This window comes from Amblyomma americanum, chromosome 11, assembly GCF_052857255.1.
Source record: "Amblyomma americanum isolate KBUSLIRL-KWMA chromosome 11, ASM5285725v1, whole genome shotgun sequence".
Classification (NCBI taxonomy): Eukaryota; Metazoa; Arthropoda; class Arachnida; order Ixodida; family Ixodidae; genus Amblyomma; species Amblyomma americanum.
The window spans coordinates 43,203,058-43,228,922 of NC_135507.1; the positions used below are offsets into that span (position 1 = coordinate 43,203,058).

Genomic DNA, 25,865 nt, shown 5'->3' on the forward strand with positions numbered 1-25,865 from the left:
AGAAGAGCGCGAAGCGTGCAAAGACGGAAAAAGACTTCGCACTGGCCGCACGCCGAAGGAAACGACAAAACCGAGAAAACTGCCGCAGCGGTGCAGCGGGGTGCTAATCTTACCGAACGGTGACAAAGAAGCGACGTGCAAGGACGACGAAAACTTCGCAAAAGGAGCATTTTGAGACCGGCGAGCTAAATTTATACGCTTTACCAGGCACGCCATCGCAGACAGCTGGCGATAAGAAATCGCCACTGTGGCCGGATAGCCGGGTATCGAAACAAGGCCTGCAAAGACGCGCTGTAATGCACCGCACACTCATGAATAGGGGGCAGGTCAAGAGTGTTGAAAAAATACAAAATTTGCCAGGTTTTAATAAAATGACTTACCTCTTTCATAAAACAAGGTGCTAATATATTTTTTCTTTTCTATTGGCAGATTACATTCCAATTTTGTAGTTTTATCATTTATTTATATGAGTGTTTTGTCCCCCCCATCCTCTGGTTGTGCTGCAGTCGCGCTAAACCACTTTTCGGCCCAGCCTTCGCCACCACTATAACAACTATAAATCCGCCTTGGCTGGTCGACGACCGGCGTTTGTGCCGTCTCACCACCGCGCTCATTTCGCATCTGCCGTTTGCTACCACTGCGGCCTTCGATAAAAAGCTTTGCAGCCACCGGGAGTAAACAGTAGCTGATCCATTTATGTGCATTGCTATCGCGCGTCTCGCTGCCGCACGACTAGCGAGGAGCAGCAAATCGTCGCCGACAACGACCGTCGTAGTCGCAGCTGCCGTAGGCGCATCTACTAAAGCCGCAGTACCGTTAGCTAGGGTAGCGCAGCCCTCGACGAGACAGTTTTGCCGCTGCTCGCTTGCCATCTTCGTGTCCGAAAGCCAGGGAAAGTTGTTCAGCATGGACACCGAGAAAGGCACCGCTCCAGGCTTGCTCAGGGAATGGGACTTCAACGTGACGCCCGAGGACCTCCGCGCCAGGGCGACCAAAATTATGGAAGAGGGGCGAAAGATCTTCGACCGGATCGGCGCTCTGCAAGGTGACGAGATCACCTTCGACTCCGTACTCGCGGTGAGTGGTGGCTGCAATGAAAAAGCAGCGGAAAAAAAGTTTTTGTACGTGTCTTGGATGTGTGTGCGACGTTTTTTTCGTCGGTCATGGGCCACCATCTAGCCTAAGCTTTCATGAGTGACGCATGCAAAGTTTTGTCAACACTTCAGGTTGGGCGCAAACTTAACATGCAGATATGTGCCATGTTGTAGCGTTCTGGACAGAGGCGCGTTCCGCATGCGTTCTGCATGCAGCCACGATCCCCACTTGCACATTAATTGCTGGTAGCTTTGCCAGCGATCCGTGATGTTCCGTGCACGAAAAGCATGTTTAATGTTTGTTCATAGTCGGCTGTTCACAAGAGACGGTAAAAAAAAAAAAAATCCGCCCGCTGCAGTAAGCACTGCACAAGCACTGCACACTTGGATTTGCACTGAAGCATTGAACCTAGGTCTCCTTATCGGCGCTTGTTTGCGCAGATTCTCGGCAAAGTTCTTCACACAGGCTTTCGAACAGCATGCATAAAGCAGCATTGAAGTGCATGTGCTTTAATTTTTGTTTTGTCTTCATGTAGCCGTATCTTCAGACTGCAGCTTGTGGCTGCGGCGATGCCGCCGACCTTTATTGTTAAGGAGCACTCTATTAGGAACAATCCAATGCACAGCACACATGAGGCACTCTATCACTGACACAACTTGACAAAACAAGCAGAACAACTTTCTTAAATTCTTGAAATACTGAATTTGCAATGTAGTACCTGAAGTTAATACAGAGCCTGTGTCCTTTTATTCGACTTCAATCTGTGCTTTCTTTTATGACATTGGGCCACAAATACAGTACTGCATAAAATAAAGTGTGAGGTGAAGCTCCCCTGTTTTTCTGGAAACGTCGATTAACACTTGCCATTTGTAATGTTTGCTGCACTCAATTCCTGCAGCAGCCTTAATGCCTGTAGTGTAGTTGCTACTTTCTTAGAGTACATTTTGGGAGTCTCAACTAAGGGTTGTTGTTGTCACTAGCTAACCACTGTTTGCGTGCTCGTGGCAGCATTCTAGCTTTTGGTAGGTCTTGCCACGTCGTACTGATGATGTGAGGAAGATTGCTCACTGTTAAATGAAAATGCAACGGCAGACGTATTTTTGCAGAAAAAAATGAGAAAATAATGCTTACATGGAGTTCCGTTAGCTTCAGTTTTCAATTTTGCTGATAAAGAATTAATAATTCCATCAGAGCAAATAGTGGTGGTCAAACCATTTGCATCTTTGTCGTCCATGTCTCAAGTTTTCCATTCCGTAATCATACAATGTCCATGTAGTCTCAATGCAATATGAAAGCGGGTGCAGTAGAAATGCATTATAAGAGAATAAGGCTTTGCTAAATTTTAGCTATCCACTAATAGGTTTTGCTTTAAATGATAACTGACTTTGTGCTAAGAAAATTTTGTCATCTCTGCTCAATGTCATGAGTTGAGTACAGCATTTTATTCACATCGCAGTGCTGCCTGTCACACGTGCGTTTTTTTGTATTCTCTGCACCTGTCATGACTTGGAATGCCTGACTGTTGAAGTAAACTATTTAATAGGTGAAATGAAGCCCTTGCAACTGCTTCTGATTGGCATGAAATTGTGCCAGACTGAAATACTTGTGCTAAGATACCTTGCATGCCTTTCACATCTACTCAGCATTGCTGCTATAGTTTATGAACAAAATTCTTTTTTTGCCATGCGATGCTGTCGGCTGAAGGTGACGCGAACTGAATGAGAGTGGATTCGGCTGGAAATGACAGCAAGCCATTCCCTCAGACAATAATACAAAGAATGACTGTATGAGAGAGACTAGAGAGAGTTCACGAATGAAATGCAATTTGTGTATGACATGTTTTGACCATGCAGGAAATAGCAGAGGCCCAGCGCATCTTCGCCAATGAGAGGCTGTACCTGGACCTGCCCATGTATGTTTCGACCAAGAAAGAGCTGCGTGATGCCAGCGCTGAACTCTCAAACAAGCTGAATGAGTTTGAGGTCGAAATCGAGTGAGTGGACTGAATAATGGCCACCCTTCTGTTTGCTGCGACCACAAGCAAGTGTCTTGACTCTTGTGGACTTCTGCGTAAAGAAATGAGTTCTAGATAAAAGTGATAAGTAATTAGTGCTGAGTTTGAACTGTTCTCGGTAGCGTACCGAACCTGTTCAGTGTATGCTAACATTTTTGCTGCATAATGGAATTTGGAAACATTGTGTACTTAATGTGATTCTAATTTCACTTACTTGAAGCTTTATTTGGAAACGTTTGGTTAGAATTATAGGTGCCGCTGGCCTTTCTGATATGTGGTTGTGTTCATTTTTGGATCATAAATGTTCACAATCAACTGGATGTTTGTGATGACTTGAAATGGGAAGCAGTTCACTCTTGCTGTCGCCCTTTCAAACTGAGGTCACTTTTTCTTCATGAAGCGGTCTCATTTGCTGTGCTTTGTAGTTTGTTTATTTAGATATGCTGTTCGCTGCACGGGGAATTTTTACAAGAAGGGCATGTGCAGAAAGTTATCGAGTCTCACAAATGCAACAAATTGTTTTGACGGTTTGAATAACGGTCATATATAAGACAGGAGGATAGTTTGATTACGGAGAGTATTCTAATGTGTATATTTAACATCAGTGAATATTATGATAAGAATTGTTCAATCACAAGTGGACAAGCAAAGCAGTCTACCAAGAAAGATTTGAAAAGGATAATTTGGCAGTTTCTTAGAAGCATCTACTTGCACGAGTCACATCACTCATGTTCTTTCCTAAAACTTGTGCCTGTCTTGTTCACCCCTGTGTTCAGCATGCGGCCCGACATCTTCGAGAAGCTGCTAGTGCTGGAGAAGAAAGACACCAGCTCCTTGTCGCCAGAGATGAAGCGATTCCTCGAGAGGCTCATCAAGCTCCGAAAGAGGGATGGTGAGTCACAGAATCATGTCAGTCGCAAAAAACAATTCTCATCCCATGAGTGAGCATGAAAGGCTTATGTGTGCTTTTGGCACCAGTACACATGCTCTCGGGGTGTCTAGCAACTAGAAAAACAAGTTTATTATTAGGGAGATTTTATGCACTGCGGCAAATCAAGGGAGTAGTCAGGGATTTTCTATTAAAAATGTTGGCCAGGTTGGAGGAAAAGGGGGAAGTTGTCTTGTTTTTGTGGTATCCTGTTTGCCCCCCCCCCCCCCCCCCTTTTTTTAATTGATGAGAGTACTCCGTGTGTTGGCTTGTTCTGTATTGGTTGCCGTAGGTCTCGGTATAATTTTGGACTGGAAAAAGGTAAGGAATCTAATTACATCCAAAAGCATTTCCCACATAAAAAGCTGGAAGCATTAGTGGCCAGGCTGGTGCACTTGTGGAAAATCATTCCGTGTTGGTCCAACGGTAGTGCTGCTATCGAAAGAATGATTACCTTGTTGAAGACCTGAAGGAAGAATCTATGGTAACACATTGTGTTGGCAGCCTGTAGGAAGGCCTGGATGCAAATTGCAGACATACTCGTTCTCATTTGTCACTTTGACCTTTGGTGCGGCTTGGGCTTCCTGAAGGATTCAGAAATCACAGCCGTTTCTGTGCAGGCCTCCACCTGGATGCCGAGGTGCAGAAGGAGGTGAAGCAGCTGAAGAATGAGATCAACGAGCTCGGCGTGGTGTACAAGAAGAACTGCAACGAGGAGAACACGGTGCTAGAGTTCACTGAGGAGGAACTGCGGGGCACACCCGAGGACTTCATTAAGAGCCTGGAGATGGTGCGTTGCTGCTTTTTCTTTGCCCTTTTCTTTCCCTTCTTTTATGTTGATAGCCATTATTTCTGGGGAAGCCTAGTGGATCAGGCGACGGTTTGTGTGACTCGGACTTTATGAGATAACAAAGGAAAGAGTAAAGGAACAAGCACTGGGGCAACGACAGTGAGAAAGTAAGAAGCACGGATGATGAGGAGGCTAGAAGAAGAGTTCACAGCGTGCTTGGCACAGAGCGGCCAAGTGAGGTGGCCAGTAGTGGCCAGTAGATGAGAGTGCAGTGCGACAGCACCGGAATGTTGTGGGCACCAAGCCACCATTGCAAGCAGTAAAGAATAATTTCACCCACCCGTTTTCTCTGAATTTCAGTAGTGGGCCGCTTAACACATCTCTTCATATTCAGTTTTAGTGTGCACTTTAGTTTTTGAATAACACCCTGAACCAGAAGCATCAATAACTTCTCTGTCACTAGGGGGACAAATGCGGGTCACGAAAGGAAGAAGTGTACAGGTAGCTTGGAGCTATACTTCTCTCGTTTGAGTAGAGCCATCCATTTGGAGGCATAAATGGTGATATGTCTGCTTGGCCGGCATTTTCCAGTGGGAAAACTGCTGTATGGAATCTCGTCACTTATGTTTCGAGCCTGATGTGAACCTGGCAAGTAAAATAATGTAGCCTTCCATATCTTTCTTTTTTCTTAAATTCCCGATGGTTTTTCAACATGCCATGTTTGAATTTTAGTGCGAGTTGTTTGCAGAAAAAAAATGAGATGACATAAAGGTGTGGGCACTTATTTCAGGCATTTGGGGTTTAAAATTTGACTGGACGCATGAGGATTGTGTTTTAGAGCGGTAAGCTCTTCTTCTGCCATGCTGAGCCCGAAGGTCATCTGGCTCTTGGATTTGGCCTCTAACGGGAGGCACGCTGCGTGTGCAAAATCGCGTGTGCCAGGTGCCTCGATCTTCATCGATGTCATAGCTGCACGCTTGGCAGTCACGTCCGCCGCAGCGCCGACCGCTGCTTTGGATGCTCGTTCTTGCATTTGTGGCACATGATGCATCACGTAATTTGATCTCGCCAAAACAATTTACTCTCACTGAAGTCTTGGAAAAAATGAAGACGAACCAAAGCTAAACCGTGTCTAACCATGCTTAACAGAGCTTTCGCTTTATATATCGCGGCTCAGGTGAGTTGAGCCGCAGCCACTTTTGCTTTGTTTTGTGCGCCATTTCCTGTTATCGCTAATGTCTGGTAATCTCGTAACCCTTCTCAGGTGGAGTCCGGCAAGCGCAAGGTGACCCTGAAGCACCCGCACGTGTTGCCCATCATGAAGATGGCTGCTGACCCGGAAACCCGCAAGAAGGTGAACCATGCCTGCGAGTCCAGGTGTGTATGTGTGCGTTAGTGTTTACAAGCAAGGAAGTTTCAGTGGCTGATACTGCGAGGAAGTAGTGGGGATGAGGGATGGTTCAGCTAAAAAAGGGTACAGGTTGTGGAGCTCTAAAAACGTCTGTGATCGTAGAGGAACATTGCATCATTGGGACGGCAACACCTGTTGAATAGCGTCGCAACATGTTATCTTAACACAGCACTAATGAAGGACAAATTAACTGTCTGCTGGTAGAAATGATGTGCACTTTAAGTGTAAACTTAATATTTTGTGTTTACACTTTAAGTTGAAGACAATAACACTTGAGCATACTCCGGGTAAAGTTCAAGGCAGGATTCTTATTACGTACTTTGAATTTAATGCATAGTGCAATGTTACCTGGATGATTGGTTCTCCGACCTAGAGATGATGCACTCATAAGTAAACATGACTATAATGCAGCACTTCGTTGGCCTTCCAGTTTTTGCAAGGGATACAACGAAATGTCATGGTGGTGGGAGAAAGAAAGCTGGTGTTGCAAAACGCTCTCGGTGCAGAGAGTTGCACAGGGAGTGAAGTGCTTCACATGTGGGCAGTAATAGCAGCAGCAGCAGTGAATGTGCCCACTGGGGGTGAAGTATGCGGCAGTTGCCTGTAAAGGTTGTGAACTCCACACAGCCTGTCTGGAGCGCAGCGACAAGGAGTATGCGTTAGGCTTCCTGCTCTGTAGCAGTTGTCAGGACCTGCAGTTGAAGGAAAATGCCAGCTGGGAAAAGTTTGATGAGAAGTTATGCGAGTTGATCACTCTGCATCGTGGAAACTGAAAGACAGAGCAGAAAAAGTTAAAAAGAAGACGCACTTACAGGTGCACTATTTTGCTCACTTATTTTGTGTTTCCTCCCGGATGGTTCCCAACTTGATGGAAAAGTACATGACAACAGTGCTAAAAGAATACTGGTACACATGAAGACGGCCAGTGATGTGCTTCCATGAAGGCAAACAATAGAAAACCTTTTTACTGCTGTTCGACCAACTTTGTTATCTGCCCAGTCTTCCTGTTGTTACTGATAACTGTGCTATTTTTGGTGCACTGTGTTACTTGCTAGGAGTCCTTCCTGTTGAGCACATTGTGCTCTTAGGTCTCGTTCCTGGCAAAGTAAGGCAGCACTCATCTCAATGTGATAAAGAACATTAAGCCAAACCTGGAGAAGATGATGATGCTGAAATTTCTGTCCAGATGGCAGGCAGCAGAAATAAACTTACCATACGTACAGACCAGTGCGATGTTCTAACCAGTGCCAGGGCAAACAGAGCAGCTTTGTTTTCTGATGTTTCGGACCACTCAGCCATTGTCAAAGCCTCTTGCATAACTTGCTATGACTGGTAGCCCCTCGAGCTGTGCCTTGAAGGACTATAGACACCTAATTTTATTACATGTTTTCTTCTTTCAAATGATGCTTTAGACATTAGAATACATGCATCACCGCATGGTTTACGCCTTCGAGCGCTAAATAATATGTAATTGAATTTATTCTTTCATGCTGTTTTGGTTTCATCAATTGAACGATGGCTGCGACATGTGGTTGATGTGTAGGTCACGTGATGCATGAAAAAAACAGTAATGTAAATGCTGATGCACAGTTTTAACTCAGTACAGCACCTAACCGCTCCATTTTAATTGCTAGAATTACAACAAACAAGATATCAGCAGTTACATTGCTGCTTTTTGTGCCTCACGTGACCTAAACATTAACTACGCATCACAGCCACCATTTGGTTGGTGACACTGAAACAGCGTCAAGAAGACATTCAGTTATAAATTATTTAGTGGTCTTAGGGGAATACTGTGGGGTGCTCTGTGTTAGCGCATCGTTTGAAGGAAGAAAACACACAAGCAAAAGTTTGGTGTCTATAGTTTAGTAATCGTCCTCCTAATCTTCCATCAGTTTGTTCTGCGCTTTCGAATGCTCGTTTGCAAGCTGCCACCATGGCCGTGCAGTTGAGTTTGTTGAGCCAAGAGGCAGAAAGGGCTGCCTATGTCGCTAAATGGAGACCTGCTGAACTGCAGACAAATCTGAGAAAGCAGTCGGGAAGCCTGAAAAATGGCAGCAGGTGAGGACGGGGCAAGTTCAGCAGACAATAAGCCCGGACAATAGTGTGCAGCCGCCACCATCTATGAGCCACTTTAGAATGCACTATGCCTGTCCTGCAAAGCATGTCATGCTTACACCTACTCTCAACAATGAGATAGACAAAAATTTTTTTTTCTGCTTTGCTTGTGGTGTTGATTGAGTGCCGACGAAAGGAGAGAGTGGGCGGCAAGTTTGTTTATTTGTCTTGTGTCCTTACAACAGGTGCATCAAGGAGAACATCCCGCTGCTTGAGAAGGCCATCTCTCTTAGACACAAGGTATGTGACTAGGCCTTGCAAACAAGGCTATCTTGCCATCCGTCAACAGCTTCTTCGCTATGTGTGACAAAAAGGCTGTATTACAAGGAGATTCCGGGGCTTTCTGAACGAGGAGTTAGCGATTATGGTCACATCAGTACCCTTGAATTCTTTTGCCTTAGCGACAACAAATCTACGTTTTGAAATACTAAGTAAAATAACGTCAGAACAGCCGCACACAGTAAAATAAAGCTGGAACTGGGTTGTCCAGCTGTACTTCATCTCTCACGTCATTTGCAGCACTGTGAAAGGTAGAACTCTTCCTCCCGCAAGCCATTCGAATTGAGTGGGTCCCACTTGACCTACTCAATTCACAAAGATCTGCAGATTCTGCAAACTGCTTGCCAACCTACCCCTGTCAATGCCTCAATTCCTCAGTATGGATGATGCTACCCTCCTACTCACAAGAAAGGAACGCCTCTGGCGCCGCACACGTGCTCTCGTCCCTCCGTGAGCAATAACCCTCCCCCGCGGTCTTACCCGTGAAGAGGACGTTGTGCTCCGAGGATCCGGGTCGTAGTTGCCCTCACTCCTGCCGTAACTCGGACGTGGCCTCAATTTCGCCACTTATATTCCTGCCTAGGATGTCCAGTCTGCAACTCACAAGACACTGAGGCTGACATTCACCACTTGTTGTGGAATTGCCCGGCACTGAAGCCAACTAGAATTCGCTACCTGGCAGCAGCGGGTCTCCACCTAGACAACTCGTCCTCATATATTGATTGTACGCAGGGGCCACATCACCGCTCCCTCCTCGCCTTCATTAGATCGGCACATCTTTCCTGTTTTATTTAACACCCACCCACTCTTTTCTTTCTTTTCTCTTTTCTTCCTAACTCTCCTTATGCCCTGAGGCAATAAACAACGCTATCAAAAAAAACAAAAAAACTCTATAGTCCAGCCAGGGCCAAGGAAGACAACAAGTAGTCCCTCAGCTATTTGACCAGTGCTGTGACTATTTTTTTAAACGGCGCCGCCACGGTGGCTCAGTGGTTATGGCACTTGGCTACTGACCTGAAAGGCGCGGGTTCAATCCCGGCCGCTGTGCTTGAATTTCGATGGCGGTGAAATTCTAGAGGCCCATGTACTGTGTGATGTCAGTGCATGTTAAAAGCACCCCAGGTGGTCCAAATTTCCGAAGTCCTTCTCCATGGCATCCCTCATAGCCTGAGTCGTTTTGAGACGTTAAACGCCCACAAACTAAACCAAACCAGGCTACCATTGGAAATGCGATCGAATCTTGATAACTTAAGCTTAATTTGAACTGACACTTTCACTTGGGACTGTCCAGCGTAGTTTTATTAAAAAGACTCTCCTCAATCCAAATTGCGCACAATTCAAACAAATTCTCAGGCCCCTCCGATTTCGAGTTGTCTAGAGTTGACTGCTACATGGAAATAAGAAAAGTGGGACATTTGAAGAGAGCTTACGTGAATGATGCGCTTCCTCTGATGTCATATTTTTGTGACCCCCCACCCCCTTCCCTGCCTTGCCGTGTGCAGAAGGCTCAGATCCTCAACTACCCGACACATGCCGACTACGTGACGGAGATGCTCATGGTACGCTCGGCGGCCAATGTGCGTCGCTTCCTCACCGAGCTGGCGGAGAAGCTCCAGCCGCTTTGGGTCAAGGAGAAGAAGGTGCTGCTCGAGCTCAAAGAGGAGGAGGTACGTCTGGTCAGGCATGTTTCGCAATGACCGCAAGTCACAAATACTGCAGTCTCCTGACCATCAACAACTCTCGCACGGCCCAGTTTGGCCTTGCAGTTACGCAGTTGTTGACGTGGTGTTCATTAGTTAATTAATAAACATAACTTGGTCAAGTCTTGTATAAATTACATTTCTGCAAGCTTTGTCCATTTGTCATATCACTACTGAACTCTATGCAGAGTAGTGAAATTTGAGTTCGCTGGCTTCAGTGCATATAAATCCACTATGCTTAGCGTTCATCTTAAGCCTTTTGCGCTCTCTCGCGAAAGCAACTGGTCGTGGCTGTAGTCTTGTTGAACTTGGTCGTTGCGGGCAAGCGGGACAAGACAGCTGTAGTGGTCTGCAGTTGAGCTGTATCCGCTTGCTTGGTGCCCTTCCTTCCTTTCAGTGCAAGCGGCAGGGGGTGCCCTTTGACGGGGAGCTGCATGTGTGGGACGTGGCCTTCTACAAGAACCTGGTGGAGGAGCGCCACTACAAGGTGGACCAGGAGAAGCTGCGCGCCTACTTCCCCCTGGACGTGGTCATGAAGGGCCTCTTCGGCATCTACGAGGTGGGCGCAACAGTCTCTCTTGTGGCACACTCAAGCAGGCAGTGCGGACAGACAAGAGCAATGGGCAAAAGAAGGAAGACAGACAAATGCTGCATGCCAGCCTTGACATGCATGTGCATTTTCTTCCCCCATGAAGACCAGATGACATGCGAGATTAATGTACTATGTTGAAAAAGAAAGGTCTAGGTGTGTCAGCTGTACTCTAAACACGAATATGTGTATATGGGAGTAAAAAAAGGGTAAGATGCCTCTAGCACTCCCTTTTCACTAGAGGACAGCTTACACCCCTTGTGTACGTTCAGGCTTCTAATCACGGGAAGTTGTTTCCTTGATTGGCTGCTTTTGCGGAAGATAGAGATGTTTTCTTGTCTCGGTTTCCGTTTTTTTTTTTTGGGGGGGGGTAGGCATTTTTTCTTTCCTTACATTGTAACCTTGTCTTTGTGCATTAATTTTGACTGCAAGTGCAATGTTTGCCTTTTTTCTGGTTGGTTATGTAACAGTGTAAATTCATTCCTGCTTGGGCCAAGAAGTGCCCTGCAGTATTCTGAAATAAATAACAGTATTGTGCTCATGTCTGTTTGTGCTGCTTGCTTGAATGTGGAGTGGCAGTGACTAGCCCAGTGTGGAGCGCTGTGTCCTTGCGTTATATGAACCTGTTGTGCCTTGTCCTGTGAGCTTACTGTGGAAATGTGGAATGATACCAGAAGTGACATCCATGGGCATGTGCATGTGAAAAACTGCCATGTTGTGTCTTCTTCCTCTGTGCGCAGCTGCTGCTGGGCCTGAAGTTCGAAGAGGTTGAGAACCCTGCCCTCTGGCACCCCGAGGCTCGCTTGGTGAGTGGGCTCTGATGTGTACAGTAGAGTTCAGGCTGTGAGGGAACAGCTTATTAACATGCAGTGAAAGATTGCTTTCCATACATGACCTTGGAACATCGCTTGTTGCCTGTTCTAATAGGTAATGTTTTTTCCTTTGAAGAATCACGCAAAGTTGTTTGCTTAAAGTTAGACACAAAACTGAGAGAAATAAGGTTCGAGCACCAATAATGTGTTCCCTTAGTAATGAACCAGACTGTACTTTTAGACTTCTTTCTCAGTTGCTCGTAATCACACCTGCGCGGTTGACTTTCTGTGGGATGGACTTGATGACATACCTTATCAGTTGTCATCTGTGCGAATGCGAGTTGAGCTGAAAGTTCTTCATAATTGTGCAGTAAACTCCACCTTGCGTAGTTTGCTTGTGGTTTACAAGTTTACCGTGTGGTTTACAAAGACCAGTACCTTGTCTTTGTCGTTATTCATCTCGAAAGGTGCGCACGATGAAATTAGGATACCTTGAAGTCTGGCCATTGAACTGGGTAGAACGGCAACCGGGGCACACTGAGAGATGAGCCACACGGGAAGATGTGAGCACCTACAGCAGCACTCTCCGTGCTCCCCATTAGTATTCCCGAGTAGTGGGGCTGTCTGCACTGCAGCAGACACTGCTGCTGTTGCACTGCCAGTGTGATCACTTGCCCGAAGCTAGCGGGCTCTTTGTAAGCCACCTCGAAAGGAAGGGTGTGCCATTACCCTGAGTGGAAACAACGAGATGGAGAAATTTCCATGCCTATCATGGTCATTTGATGTGCACATTGAGCGTGCTTGAATCTAGGGTGGCTGGTACTACCTTCAGACTTCCAAATTTTGGACTCTGTGCCTTGAAGTATGGCTTATGCATGTGCGTGCATTCCTATGAAGCAAGCGGTGGTGCCTCAACAATATGTGTGTTACCAGATCCTGAAAAATCATTTGGGGACTGTGCCTGTGCTCGGCAGTGGGGTAGACCAGTGCACTCTTTTTGTTTGTAGTTCAAGGTGAACGACAGTGAGACGAAGGAGCTGCTCGGGTACTTCATCATGGACCTGTACCCTCGTGAGGGGAAGTACAGCCACTTCTGCAACATTCCCCTGCAGGTGAGTGAAAGGGAAGAGACCGTATGTAGCTCAGGGTTCGTAGCGGTCCTTGAAACCTTTAAAAACCCTTGATATTTAAAACTCTGTATTCAAGGCCTTGGAAACCCTTGAATTTTTTTAGGTGCTGGGAACTCCTTGAATTTTATGCTCGGCTAGGCTTAGCGGAATTGACAGAGCGTCTGGCCACTTTCAACAAGTCCTAATCCAAGTCAATCCAGTGTACTTGTTTCTTGACCATTTCCTGGTGGTTAGCGTGGTCATAGCCTCCTTTATACTCTCTGTGCCCGTCAGCTCAGCGCGATAACAATAGCGCGGCACCGTCGCGGATGTTGCGCAACGCCGCCGTTCTCACTGCTGGGGGCGCCACTGACGGAGGGTCAAGGCGCAGACAGCGTGGGGTGTACCGCGACGTTGCTATTTGCCACAAGCGGAACGTTTGCTACTAAACCTGTGTTACACCTTTCTATTCTACTTGAAAGCGGACTTATCTACGCGTAACGGCCATTTAACGCATTTTGTTGCCGAGACGTGAAAATTTCAACATTGCATGCAGTGTGCGCACTGCACATAACATTACAAGATTCATCAACAGCGTTCTGCTTTTTCTGCAGATGCAGCTCGAATAAATTAAGATTAATAACTGCACATACCATTACAAGATTCATCAACAGTGTTCTGCTTTTTCTGCAGATGCAGCTCGTATAAATGAAGATTAATAATATACTCATATAAAACAGAATTCAGGAGCACAGGTACCAGCGTTAAATTTCTCACTGGCTTTACTATCCATTCCTTCTGCATTTCATATAACAAGTGAGATGATGATATCTCTCCCTTCTCTCCGAGGTCCCGAGCAAGAAACTGCGAGCGAATGTTCTTCAGTATGTGGCAATAGTCGAAGCTTAAAAAAAGCAGCCGTTCTGGATCACATGGATGCTCTATCCTGTAGGTCAGGAATCCACCGCTGAGTTCTTTCATCGCACTGACGTTTACTTTATGATTGTCGCTGACAAGACGCACCACCTTGAAGCCGGCCTCCTCAACCTTGTTCAGAACAAAGAGCATCAGTTTTGACAGTTGCTTGCCGTTGAGGCCTTTTGTAAAAAAATATGACACAGGTATCCTGTATGAGGTGGACAGCCCATTAATAATAAAACAAAGCAAAGAATTTGCCAGTACAGATTTGCTGTCAGGGTCATTGGCTACACCCATGTTTACATGGCCAACAAAGCAATCTTATTGCTTATTATATTGCAACTTTGCTTTAATCCTCATTTCGTCCACAATCAGGGAACAAACTCTGGACTGTGCAGAGTTAAGGTTCTCCAGCTCAGATTTTAGTCGAGCTTCTACAAGGCCACTAAAACCTGTCTCTCCAGAGGTATTCCCAATGAAGTTTTGAAGCGTGTTCCTGCTTGGCAGCTTCAGAAGTCTTTCCTTCCTGATGTGCTCATATGCCTTGGTAGAAAGGTGCCTAAGCACAATGCAATGGCGTACTACATCTTCCGACCACGTTGGCATTTTTCACTTGTAGTTCACAATTTGGTTTAATAGGAATATTGCAGCAATGTCCTTCTGACTTGCCTGCTCCTTAATATACGTAATATCACCAAATCCAGAGTCCTCATTAAGTCTTTTGAGCTCTCTTTTGTAATGGTCTACTGTGGTGCGGAGCCTCTCTATTTGCTTCTTCAGATCTCTTTCCTTCCTCTTCCATTTTATTCTTTCCACGGCCAGAAGGCTGGCAGGTCTGAGGTCAGCTTGTGTTGTTTTGTCAGCAAGAATTGGTGCTTCATGTTGATTTGTGCTAATGGACCTTGAATGCTCTTGTGCCACATCAAAAAGGTTGTCACTTGACATTGGGGAGCACTCAGCTATATGACTAACTAATGTTTTGTCAGGAAGAATCGGTGCTTCACGTTGGCTTGCACCAATGCAGCTTTGCTCTTGTTCCACGTCAAAACAGTTTTCACTTGGCATTGAGGAGCACCCAGATATTGACACTTCAGGAATTGTATTTTCGTTATTCCTCTTTCGTTTTTTCGTGGGCTCATCTTGGCTGTGCTGGCTCTCCAAAGCTGATCTTTTCCTGATGGTTTCACTATTTCTTTCTTTCAAAGTACGGGGTTGCATGTACGGCGGGTAGTCGGCAAACACAGAGGGCACAATGCCCTTTTTCAAACGGCGCCGTTTGCCCTCTAAGAAGTCCGAGTCTGTGAAGTGTTTACTACACACCTTCGAATAGTTCGAGGTGCAGTTCGGGACCCAGTCATCTCTTCTTATCTTTTTCATCCACTGCTCGCGTAGCGAAGCTTCGGCAGGAATCTCGTGGAAGGAGACGCCAGGTTCCTTCTTTTTCCCGTCTGATCGGCACAGTGGCACACAGCAATATGCCATCGGGATCTGTAAATTGAATATTCCTATTCTTAGTAAAATGTTCCAAGTTTCTGCGCTTCGTGCACAAACTAACTTGCTAATCACACTTGACAAACAAATGAAGCTGAAATACGTATTATAATATTCGATTTCGCGGACATGGTAACGTATGCTTACAACTGTAACTTATGTAACGTTGAACACACAGTCACTTAATTAAATAGCTGATAATGCGATGCGCTGCAAAGAAAACTTGCATAGAAACACGTGCATCATGCTGCGCACACGTGCTTGAGCATCACAGTAATGCAAATTCACGCGCAAAGTTATCGAAACTGCAATACTGACGCATATGGCTCTTCCGAATGATATCAATCTTTCTTTTTGCGTCTTAATGAAGCAGAGTATGAGTTATTACTTGATTTAGTTCACCGAAAAACACGGCCCGATCGCTGAACAATAAAGTAATTGCTGTCACTCAGATGTCTGTAACATGAACAACAAAAACAGCAACTTACAGGTTGTTCCAGCGGCGTAGTCCTGCTACATCCAAATGCAGTAAGAGTAGCACCAAAATCTAGATGCAACAAGCAATGCTGGTGCACGAAATGAAAGCAGCACGACGGAAGAACGTACGCCAAATGCGACTTTCTGCTACACTACGCACGATACGCCAGCGGCAGGGCACCCTCCGTTGCCGTCGCCATCTGTCGGCAGCTAGCCGCGTAACCTCTCGATGGTGGAGGAGGATGGGAGGAGGGGCAACGACGGCCGCGGAGCGCGCCGTTGCCAGGCACAGAGAGTATAAAGGAGGCTATGGCGTGGTTCACGGGCTATGAAGAAAACTTCCCGAGTTTTTCCGTTATGCCAGGAAGGTGCAAGTTTCAGCGGTCCTGGCTTGACCATAATGTTTATAAGCAGTGGATTGCTCCGGATCCTTCGGACTCATCGTGCGAAGTGTAGGGCGTGTTGTAAAGCGTTTGACGTTTCCTCCATGGGCGAGTCGGCACTTAAAAGTCACATGAGAAGCACAAAGTACATTGCAAACGTAAAAAATGGAGCGCAAGGAAACTCGATTCGGAACTACGTGGCGGCTACCGTCAGTGAGCGACCGGAAAGTGTCATGCCTTCAGTGTCATCAGACTTGCGTCATGCGTGCGGTATGAATGAACTTGTGACCGATGCCGAGGTACTGTGGACTTGGGAAGTGGCAGCTTCCCACTACTCGTACAATTCGTCTTCGCACACAGGGGAACTGTTTCAATGTTTCCCGACAGCGAAATTGCGAAAGCTTTCTCCTGCGGAGAAAAGAAATGCGCGTATGCCCTTTGTCATGGCCTGCGGCCGTATTTTTTCTCGTGTTTGCTGCTCGAAATGGAGCAGTGCGGCTCTTACGCTTTCCTGTTCGATGAGTCATTGAACGACTACCTTCAGCGGAAGCAGATGGATATCCACGTGCGGTACTGGGATGCCGTTTCTGAACGTCTAAGTACCAGGTTCTACACATCAGTCTTCATGGGACACGGTGCAGCAGAAGACATCCAGGAAAAGCTTTTGAGTGCCTTGGATTGTTTGCCACTTTCAGAAATAGTTCACTTGTCTATGGATGGGCCCAATGTGAATTTGAAATGTTTCAAAAATTTGCAAAGTCACCTTCAGAACAACTATCAAGTTCAGTGCCTGGAGTTGGGGACTTGTGGTCTTCATACTCTGCACAGTGCATACAGGGCAGGTGTTGTTGCCAGCAAGTGGTGCCTGGATGCCCTCCTTTCAAGCCTATGTGGCCTGTTTCACGATGCACCTGCACGGAGAGATGACTTTGCCTCTGTTACTGGCCAGACAACATACCCTCTCAGCTTTGTTTCGCATCGCCAGGTTGACAATGTACCTGTTATTGAGCGCGCCATTCTTTTGTGGCCCCATGTGAACAAGTATGTGCAATGTACCAGAGTGAAACAAGTTTGCCAAAGTGTATTGCATTCCAACGTGTGTGATGCCTGCGATGATCTGCTGATGCCAGCAAAGCTTCAATTTTCTCTGGGAATTGCAATGATACTCAGGCCATTTTTGACTGAATACCAAGCTGACATACCTCTGGTGTTCTTTTTAGCAAAGAACCTTGAAAGTGTTGTGAGAAAACTAATGACAAGGTTTGTGAAGTGCTCTGTGGTAGCAGCGTCTGCTGGAACCTTGAGCCTCTTGAAGTTTGACATCGATGATCCAAAGAACCATGGTCCCCTTGAAAAAGTAGACATTGATCATGCAGCAGAACAAGTTGTGAAAGCTACCAAGATAAGTGCAAAGGATGTATTTGCATTTAAGATGGAGTGCAAACAGTTTCTGATTAATGCAACGAAGAAGATATTGGATAAAGCCCATGAAGATACCCTCTTTTTAGGGCCCTCTCTTCTTTAGATCCTGTGCAGATGTGTTCAAGGCCTGATGAGTGCCTTACAGGCTTCAGGAAAGTTTTGGGTGCCCTCATTGAAGCAAGCCGGTTGAGCGAGCACCAGCGAGACGCAGTTCTCGCCAAGTACACAGAGCTGCTCCAGGAAGAAAAGCACACACTTGGATCATTCGAGAGCAATCTTTTGAAGTTCCGTACTTCATGCTCGAACCTCTGGGGTGTGGTCAAAGTTCCGCTTATTTTAAGTCATGGTCAAGCTAGTGTAGAAAGAGGATTTAGCATTAATCGCCACATCTGTATGGAAAACATGAAGGAAATGTCTTACGTGTCGCAAAGAATTGTGTGCGATGCCATAGATAAGGCGGGAGGCATCCTTAAAGTTGAAAAAACAAAGGAGCTGCGGACATCTACTTCAGCCACTTCGAACCGGTACCAAGCGTACCTGGAGGAACAGAAGCAGCAAGAAGCTGAGCAGTTGAGGCAGTCAAAGAGAAGCCTTATTGAAAATGAAATTGAAGCCAACAGACACAAGACAGTTGCAGGCAGTTACTCCGAAAAAGCTGAAGCAGCAAATGACGTCACATATATTGTGAAATCAAACAGTCTTAAAAAAACTGCGAAAGAAAAGATGCTGGACCTTCAAGCAATTGATCGTACAATTGCGGAAAATCTTAAGTGCTTTCTTGATATACTTAACGAGTGTGTGCTTCAAGGAAACGTGTGTCTGTGTTTGCTGATATTTGTTTTAAGGTGGTATATGCCTCTTTCCTTTTTTCTTTTTCAATAAAATGAATGATTTTGTTGTTGAAGAATTTCTTTTTTGGTCCGAGCTGCTAAACACAACATTGTTTGAGGTCCTTGAAATTGCTATGCCAGGGCCTTGAAAGTCTTTGAAAACCCTTGAATTTTTTCAACTAAAACTGCTACGAACCCTGTAGCTAGTTAGAGCTACGCATGGTGTAAAAGGCTGGACAGTACGGTAACAAACAAGCGGCAGAACTTTTTGGAAAGCTCCGATACACATTGCTCCATCCCACGAATGATGAGCTAGACAGGTCGTAATTGCCAATTTTTAGAATTATTTCACTATCTTAAAGACACCCATTGGGGGGTATTGCATGAGGCTAAGAATAATATAAAGTGAAAAAGCTTCAGTCCGGAAAAATAGTCTGCAGCAACTTGTCTCAGCATTAAAAAAAAAAAAAGCACCAGGCTGTATCGCGGCCGGCGCAAACAATTTCACGTGCACCGTATGAGATCAGTTTATTAACTGCCCATTCCTTAGGTCAGTAAATTCATGAAATTGACTGTGTCAGTAGTTTTTCTGATGCCTCCTGTGGCTAGATTCTGATCAATGCTTTGCGAATGCCCATGCCTGTTGTCCTTTATTTCATGCCTCAATGCTGGTAAGTGTGCTTAAATGTGGAGCCAGTAGTGCAGACTTCCACACAGGTGTCTATAGAGTGCTAACCAGCATGCTCCGTTGTCCATTGGTGACATCCGTATCTCCAGGCTGGTCTGGATATGGCACTTCGAGACATGGGAAACGAGACTCTATCCGCATGAATATGTAGCATGATAAGATGCCGCTTTGATCCCCAGGCCACTTGTAAGTGATGCCAGCATAACTCTCAGTGCGCAGTTTACATGCCCTAGACAAGTGTGTAAAGCAGCTCCATCATCACTTGTGCCTCGGCTCTCTTTGCAGCCTGGCTGCCGCAAGCGAGACGGCTCGAGGCAGGTTGGCGCCGTTGCTGTCGTGTGCAACTTCCCCAAGCCTACGGCAGACAAACCCTCTCTGCTGATGCACATCGATGTAAGTTGCTGTTTTGCGAGGCAATATTGGACGTCTTTGCACAAGACGAGTGTTCAGAGGAGGTGGCAAGACCTAGGTGTAATCGGAAGGGTGACTTTTGTCTTGAGGGCTCTTTCTTTTTATTATTTGAGATGTGTGCCATGAGGCATAAATTGAGAAAGGGGAAATGGAGGAGTGCTCTAATTGCAGTGCTGTGGGGTAGTTCTTGTTTTCTATAGGTTTAGTGTCTTCTCATTGACCTAAAGCTAGCCAGCTGTGCCAGAGTTCATACTTGGTGGGCTTGAGCAGCACAGGAGGACAGAAGTCCAGGGCGTTATGAAAGGTTTTCGCATGGTGTCGGTACTTGGCGGCACGTCCAGTGTTCATGAGCATGTGCGTTTTGGTGTTCACAAGCACTGAGGCCACCTCAGCATTGGACTGCATCGTTTAGTTGACAGGGTGGTTTTATTTCTTGCCACAGTGGCGAATCATGTTGTTTAGTTGTGGCTTGGTATAGGTCAAGGCACAGAAGGAAAACTGCGCTCAACACCTACGGTCCCCCCCCCCTCTTACGACCAGGTGGAGACGTTCTTCCACGAGTTCGGCCACACCATGCACCACATCTGCAGCCGGACAGAGTTGGCCATGTTTGAGTGAGCACCGCGATTTCTTCTTTAATTTCTTCTCGCTGTGGGGTTGGGATAGTGGGGAGCGGTCTCAGCCGAATTTGGCTTCTGTGGACTTTTTGACAGTCTTGAAGAGACATTTCCGATCCCCTTGAAAGTGCTCAATGAAGCTCTTCCCTTTTCTTTAGTGGACAAAAAGGCCCAGTGGAACTGTGCATGCCTGTTTATGTCTGTGCATTGTTTTGAATGGAGTAATGTTACAACAGGAGAACTGAGTGTGCATGGGTGAACTGGCAGAATCGGCCTGTGGAATTTTTTTTTTTGAGCGAAAAAAAAGCCCTTGCATGGTCAGTTATTTGCGTAACCTATTCATTGTCGTCATGATGGTCTGCCTCCCTTTTGCTAATCTCCCACTGTCGCACTCGTTGGTGTTCAAGAGGTTGCCTGCACTCCTGTAGCTGAGAATCACTTGCGCAGGTTTAAGATCAGCTCTGTGCAGTTTCATATATCCAAGGCAACTACTGTCAATTCCAGATATATCGAAATCGAAGGGGATTGAGAAAAAGTTCTATGTATCGATGATTTGGTATACAATAACACCATATTTAAAGAACAAAGTAAATTTTCAACATGGGGGGGAGGGGGGGGCGTTGGCTTCATAATGTAAGTAAATACGGTATAATATTATTAAAATTAAGATACAGGTGATTTCCACAGCACCTTCGGCAGCTAAGCAGGCCATGCTATAGCCGCCACAAGCCTTTGGTCAACTAGTCTAACTTCACCGCATGAAAACAGATTCAAGGAACGCCCGCTTCTTCATTTGAAAGGAGTGTCGCGATGAAAATACGAATGCTGGACTCATGACTATCTACAAACACAACCCATGTTTTCCTTGTCAGGTGGGTTTACAGTGCACTCACGTGGCTACTACTGCCACCAGGTGTCCAAGGCTACGCTGCTGATGCAGGTCAGCACTAGAAAAGTGATTGCGGGGGAGGACTGTTAGGACCCGCCGCACCCCTGCTGCTACTTGCAAGGATGCAAAGTTAGCTCTACCCTGTGCTGGCAACGGCCGCTTTATCCGTGCGAATTTTCTAACCGGACCTGTCCACTTTTATACCTGCCATCCTCTGCTACTTTGTTTAGTTTGTTTAGTATCTAGGTAATAATCCGCTGGTTCTCCATTCTCTGTTCTCCACAACATATGTCTTGCTCGTGACCAGTTCCCGCTTTTGATTTCACCTTCGAAGGAAATGTGTTTGCTTACGAATTCCTTCAACCCACCTGGCTCTAGTGGCACACCTAGTAAGGCACGTGCTGCAAGCGATCAACCTGAAAGTGAATGTATGAGAATAGGTCCACCAGTCTCGGCCAGAGTGTGCGCCACGTTGGCCTAACAGTGGGATCCATCCATCGTAGGGGCCTGGCAGTGGAGCGGGACTTTGTTGAGTGCCCATCTCAGATGCTGGAGGACTGGTGCTGGGACCTGGAGGGGCTGCGTCGCATGTCCCAGCACCACGCAACTGGGGAGCCGCTTCCCCAGGACCTGGCCGACTTGCTCATCGCCTCGCGGCTCGCCAACGTGGGCCAGTTTAACCTGCGCCAGATCACTCTTGCCATGTTCGACCTGGAGCTGCACATCAAGCCCCAGGTACGCATCAGTGAATTGGCCCAACAGCTGGCCTTGAGTGTGACGCTTGATTGATGCCTGGTCATAGTGGCAGGTTTAAGGGAACACCGGCAACAACTCAAGTCCAATTTTTGTTTTCAGTAACATTTAGTTGTTTGGCTTTTTTTGACTCTGTTTATGTTTGTGTGGCAGCAAATAAAGTATATACACTATAGTCTCAATCATACAACTCTCGCGTGGTCACAAAAGATATTCGTATCGTACCTGAGTTCATTAGACGAGTAAATATGGTATGTATCATTGCTTGGCAGCAGGGCATGAAGGGAAAGCCTGTGGTTGACAATCTGCGATGTCTTGCAGCAGGGAGCTGGAGTACAAAAATTAGGATCCATTTTCAGGGCTGATGCCCTTGAGATAGAGAGTAAAGGTGTTCTTTCTTACCCTCGCTGTTTTTTTTTTTGTTTTCATTGTTCATTCTCAGGCAGAAACAGCTGGGCTGTTCCGCAAATCCAGGAACAGCTGCTGGGCTACAAGCCCCAAGATGGGACCAACTTTTCTGCCAACTTCGGCCACCTGATGAGTGGCTATGACGCACAGTACTACGGCTACCTGGTGCGTATAAGTTTTTTTCATTTTATTCTTGCCAAGAGCCCCAGCTGACTTCGGAATATTCTAAAGTTTACAGGAAGGGTGATATACATGCTACTTAAAAACAGTAGCAGCATCCTGCTTGCTGTCATGCATCCTTATGCTTGAAGTCCTTGCACGACATCCATTCGTACAGCTGACATGGACTTGCGGGTGCAACAGATCAAAAAACAATGCAAGTGTTCCGACTAAACTTCCTGAAGGAAATGTGATTGAATGCTACTGTGCAACTGCTAACTTCGATAGTTCCACTTGGACCACTGTACTGTGCAAATCGGCTGCTGAGCCGCAGGACATGGGTTCGATCCCGGCTGCAGCGGTTGCGTTGTGATGGAGGTGAAATGCTAGAGGCCCGTGCACTGTGCAATGTCAATGCACGATCCTCAGGTGGTCAAAATCACCCGGAGCCCTTCACTACGGTGTCCCCATAGCCTGAGCCTGAGCCGCTTTGGGACGTTAAACCCCCCCCATAAACCTAACTAAACCAATCACTATGCAACTGATGGCTGAATATGCTGCAAAAAGCAATTTTTTTCCAAGTTAACAGGCTTCACAAATTTTTGTGTGGCCCGGCTCATCCTTGGCCCCCCTTGGTGCCGTCACTGGCCAGCACGTGAAAACATTGTTTTTTTTTTTTTCCAAAACCACCTGGGAGAGTACTTTCCACAGGAGCACCATGTATTATGATATTTTTCATAAAGACATTAAAGATGGTTGAGCGCAAAGTCTGGCTCGTCGTAAGACTAGATACTTACTGTCGAAATTTCGAAAGCATGAAAGCTAAACTGACAGTCTGCTTTTTCAAACAGGAAATCCACTTGGAGTCATTGACATTGTGCTGTTAGTTAAAAAAAAGTACTATGTAACGCTGCTGCACTTGTGTTGTAAATCTACCCCATTTTAAAGCTGAAAAAAATTGGCAGTGCCTTAACTTGGCTAACCCTGGAATTGAGCGAGAAGCTGAATTCGTGAGCTTAAAACACCCATCGGATGTCGTCATGTGGCTTCACATCACCCCATTGGATGTTTTTAAGGTGAAAGGTCGACCCAAACTTCGCCCAATGTCAAAGGTCAACTAAAGGTCAGGGGTCAAGGGTTCCACACCATAACTGTACCACATACGTTCATACACGGCTATCCTTGGTTGGGCTGAAGGCCGTTCAAGGTTGTTGTGCTGCCTACCCAGACGAAGATTGCTTTATCTAGCATAGTGAAGCATTTGGCTTCAAAACTGCAGGTACAAAAAGCAGCGATCGTGTGTTCTACTATTTGTCTACACACACCTCTTCGCCTCAAAACAGTCTAGGCAAAGGGCTCAAATCGGGAGTAAGGGTCAATCAGTTTCAACCGGTATTCCTGCCCACGTGTTCTTCTGTCTTTGCCTGACCTCCGTTGGCTGGCTGTCCCACCAACAGTGGAGCCAGGTGTTCAGCGCGGACCTCTTTGAGACGCGCTTCAAGAAGGAGGGCATCCTGAACCCCAAGACGGGCATGGACTATCGGAGGCACATCCTGGAGCCTGGCTCAACAAAGGTGAGGAAAAAACCTGCACACATTTGTACTCGGGGGGGAGGGGACTGCGGGAGTGGTGAGGTGTGATACTTAATGCCTTGATTGTGCACAAAAGCAGTATGTTTTAATTCATTCCTATGCCGCGTGAATGAATTTGCATTTGAAGCCACTGACAGCCATGATGTTGGTTGTCTGTTCACCCAGGATGCAGAAGAACTCCTGAGGGACTTCTTGGGCCGGGACCCAACGATGGACGCCTTCCTCAGAAGCAAGGGCCTGGCACCTTCGAGTTGATGTGACAACAAACAGTTGCCTCTGGACTCTTTAGCAGATTTGCATATTTTAAAAATTTTTCTTTTTTTTTTCTCACAAGGACAGTGGGGAGAATGACCTCTAATCTTACGTGTCTGCTTGTTGTGTCTCGCTGCTTGAAGACAGAAGATTGCTCAAGCTTTTTGTACTTTCTATGTGCCATGCTGTGTCCGGTTGTTGGACACCGGACACATGTGCCTAAGTGAGGACTGTGGATACATTTTTTACATGCGCTATGCTGGATTAAAGGGCCATATGGTTTTGTTTCTTTCGTTTCGTGATTTTGTGGATTGTGTGATGTAACGAAATTTGTGCATTATGGATATAAACAAAAATGATGAGGTCCCATGGAAATTTTCAACACCGGCCAATGGTAGGATCTCATTGTTAAGCAGTAACTGCGAAAAGCTAAGTAGTAGGTGAGAATTTATTTATTTGAAAACACTGACTGCTTTGATGATGATTCAAATGCATGTAAAGAAACACAAAAAGCAGTTTTGCATGCGGATGACATTAATATTGTCTTGCATCCTGGTGTTTGCATATCATTGGCAGTATTGCAAGGCATAGAAGATGATGCGAGTGATGCTGGCACATCATCGTAGGCCACATTAGCCGCATTTCGACAGAAGTGACATGTAGAAAACTGGCATGTGTTATGGGATATCCGTGCACATTAAACAGCCCTGTGTGGTCGAATTTTGGGATGTTACACTGCACCGCACCACTTGCTGTACCAAGAACCACGCTGTTTGACCTATTGTGGTACAGAAAATTATCAAGAGAGATACTTGAATGTGGATTGTTGGTAAGTAAAAGGTTGTCAAAAACTTATGCGACACCATTACAGTTCACATCATGCGATTTCATGACCTGCGTTAGTCGCAAAAGCTGCTGATTAGTCGAGAGGGCGATGATGTCACAGGTTCACGTGACAACGATGCAAAAAATCTAAACTGAAAAATAAGGATTGAGCGCACAACTGGGAAAGGGTGAGACAAGCACGTTGGAACAGGTACTCTGAACTTGCTCAGTGCGCGATTTTATGCGTACAAATGAAGATAGGATGACAGTTTCATTGCGTACCTGGTGAAAAAAAGTAACACAAGCACACAATCTGTAGTAGCAACATTACTTCTAATGCTGTCTCATTTCATTCTTACGTTGACTTATGTAACTGTCGCCATAATTTTTTTTCTCAAAATTTATCTTTTTCTGCTACCTTTCACATTAAAGTTTACAAACCTTTTCTTGAATTCTATCTTTTTGGCTACCATTCATGTCCTTTGTGGTCCTTCATTTAATGGTAGAGATTTGGGCGGTGAAAGAAAACTTGACCCTTTGACACGTTATGTGCACACTTGTGTACAAAGCGGTCTCTGCTTTTTCCAGCTGTGGGCTGCCCCTAACAGTGATTTCTTCGGTTCAGGTCAACGTCTCGTCCTTCATCTGACAAATAAGCTGGTTTTTAATGGTGCTTAGCGAAAGCAGTAAATAATTTGCAAAACAGTGAGCGGGGTAGCACGTTGTCTGTTATTTTTGTGCAGACTTATTTTACCGCTTATAGTAAAATAATTGGGGGGAGGGGGGGATTTCAGGTGTGACATGCACTTTACAAAAAGAGTTATTTCCATGATCCTCCGGGTATTTATCTGACACAGCGTGGCATATCGATGTTGCTGTTTTCATCAATTATGACACTACGATAT

At 45.9% G+C, this 25,865-nt stretch overlaps 1 protein-coding gene across 1 annotated transcript; it reads left to right on the forward strand.

Moving 5' to 3' along the window:
* The first annotated feature begins 536 nt into the window (after window positions 1-536).
* Window positions 537-24,429, forward strand: LOC144109900 (thimet oligopeptidase-like). The gene is given in 17 exon segments (XM_077642665.1): window positions 537-1,077; window positions 2,949-3,088; window positions 3,886-4,001; window positions 4,658-4,827; window positions 6,092-6,204; window positions 8,542-8,596; window positions 10,138-10,302; window positions 10,733-10,894; window positions 11,665-11,730; window positions 12,744-12,848; window positions 19,340-19,447; window positions 20,006-20,079; window positions 21,475-21,706; window positions 22,167-22,188; window positions 22,191-22,297; window positions 23,749-23,865; window positions 24,049-24,429. Coding segments are annotated over 17 exon segments (2,223 nt in total). The 5' UTR covers window positions 537-696; the 3' UTR covers window positions 24,139-24,429.
* Window positions 24,430-25,865: the final 1,436 nt, after the last annotated feature.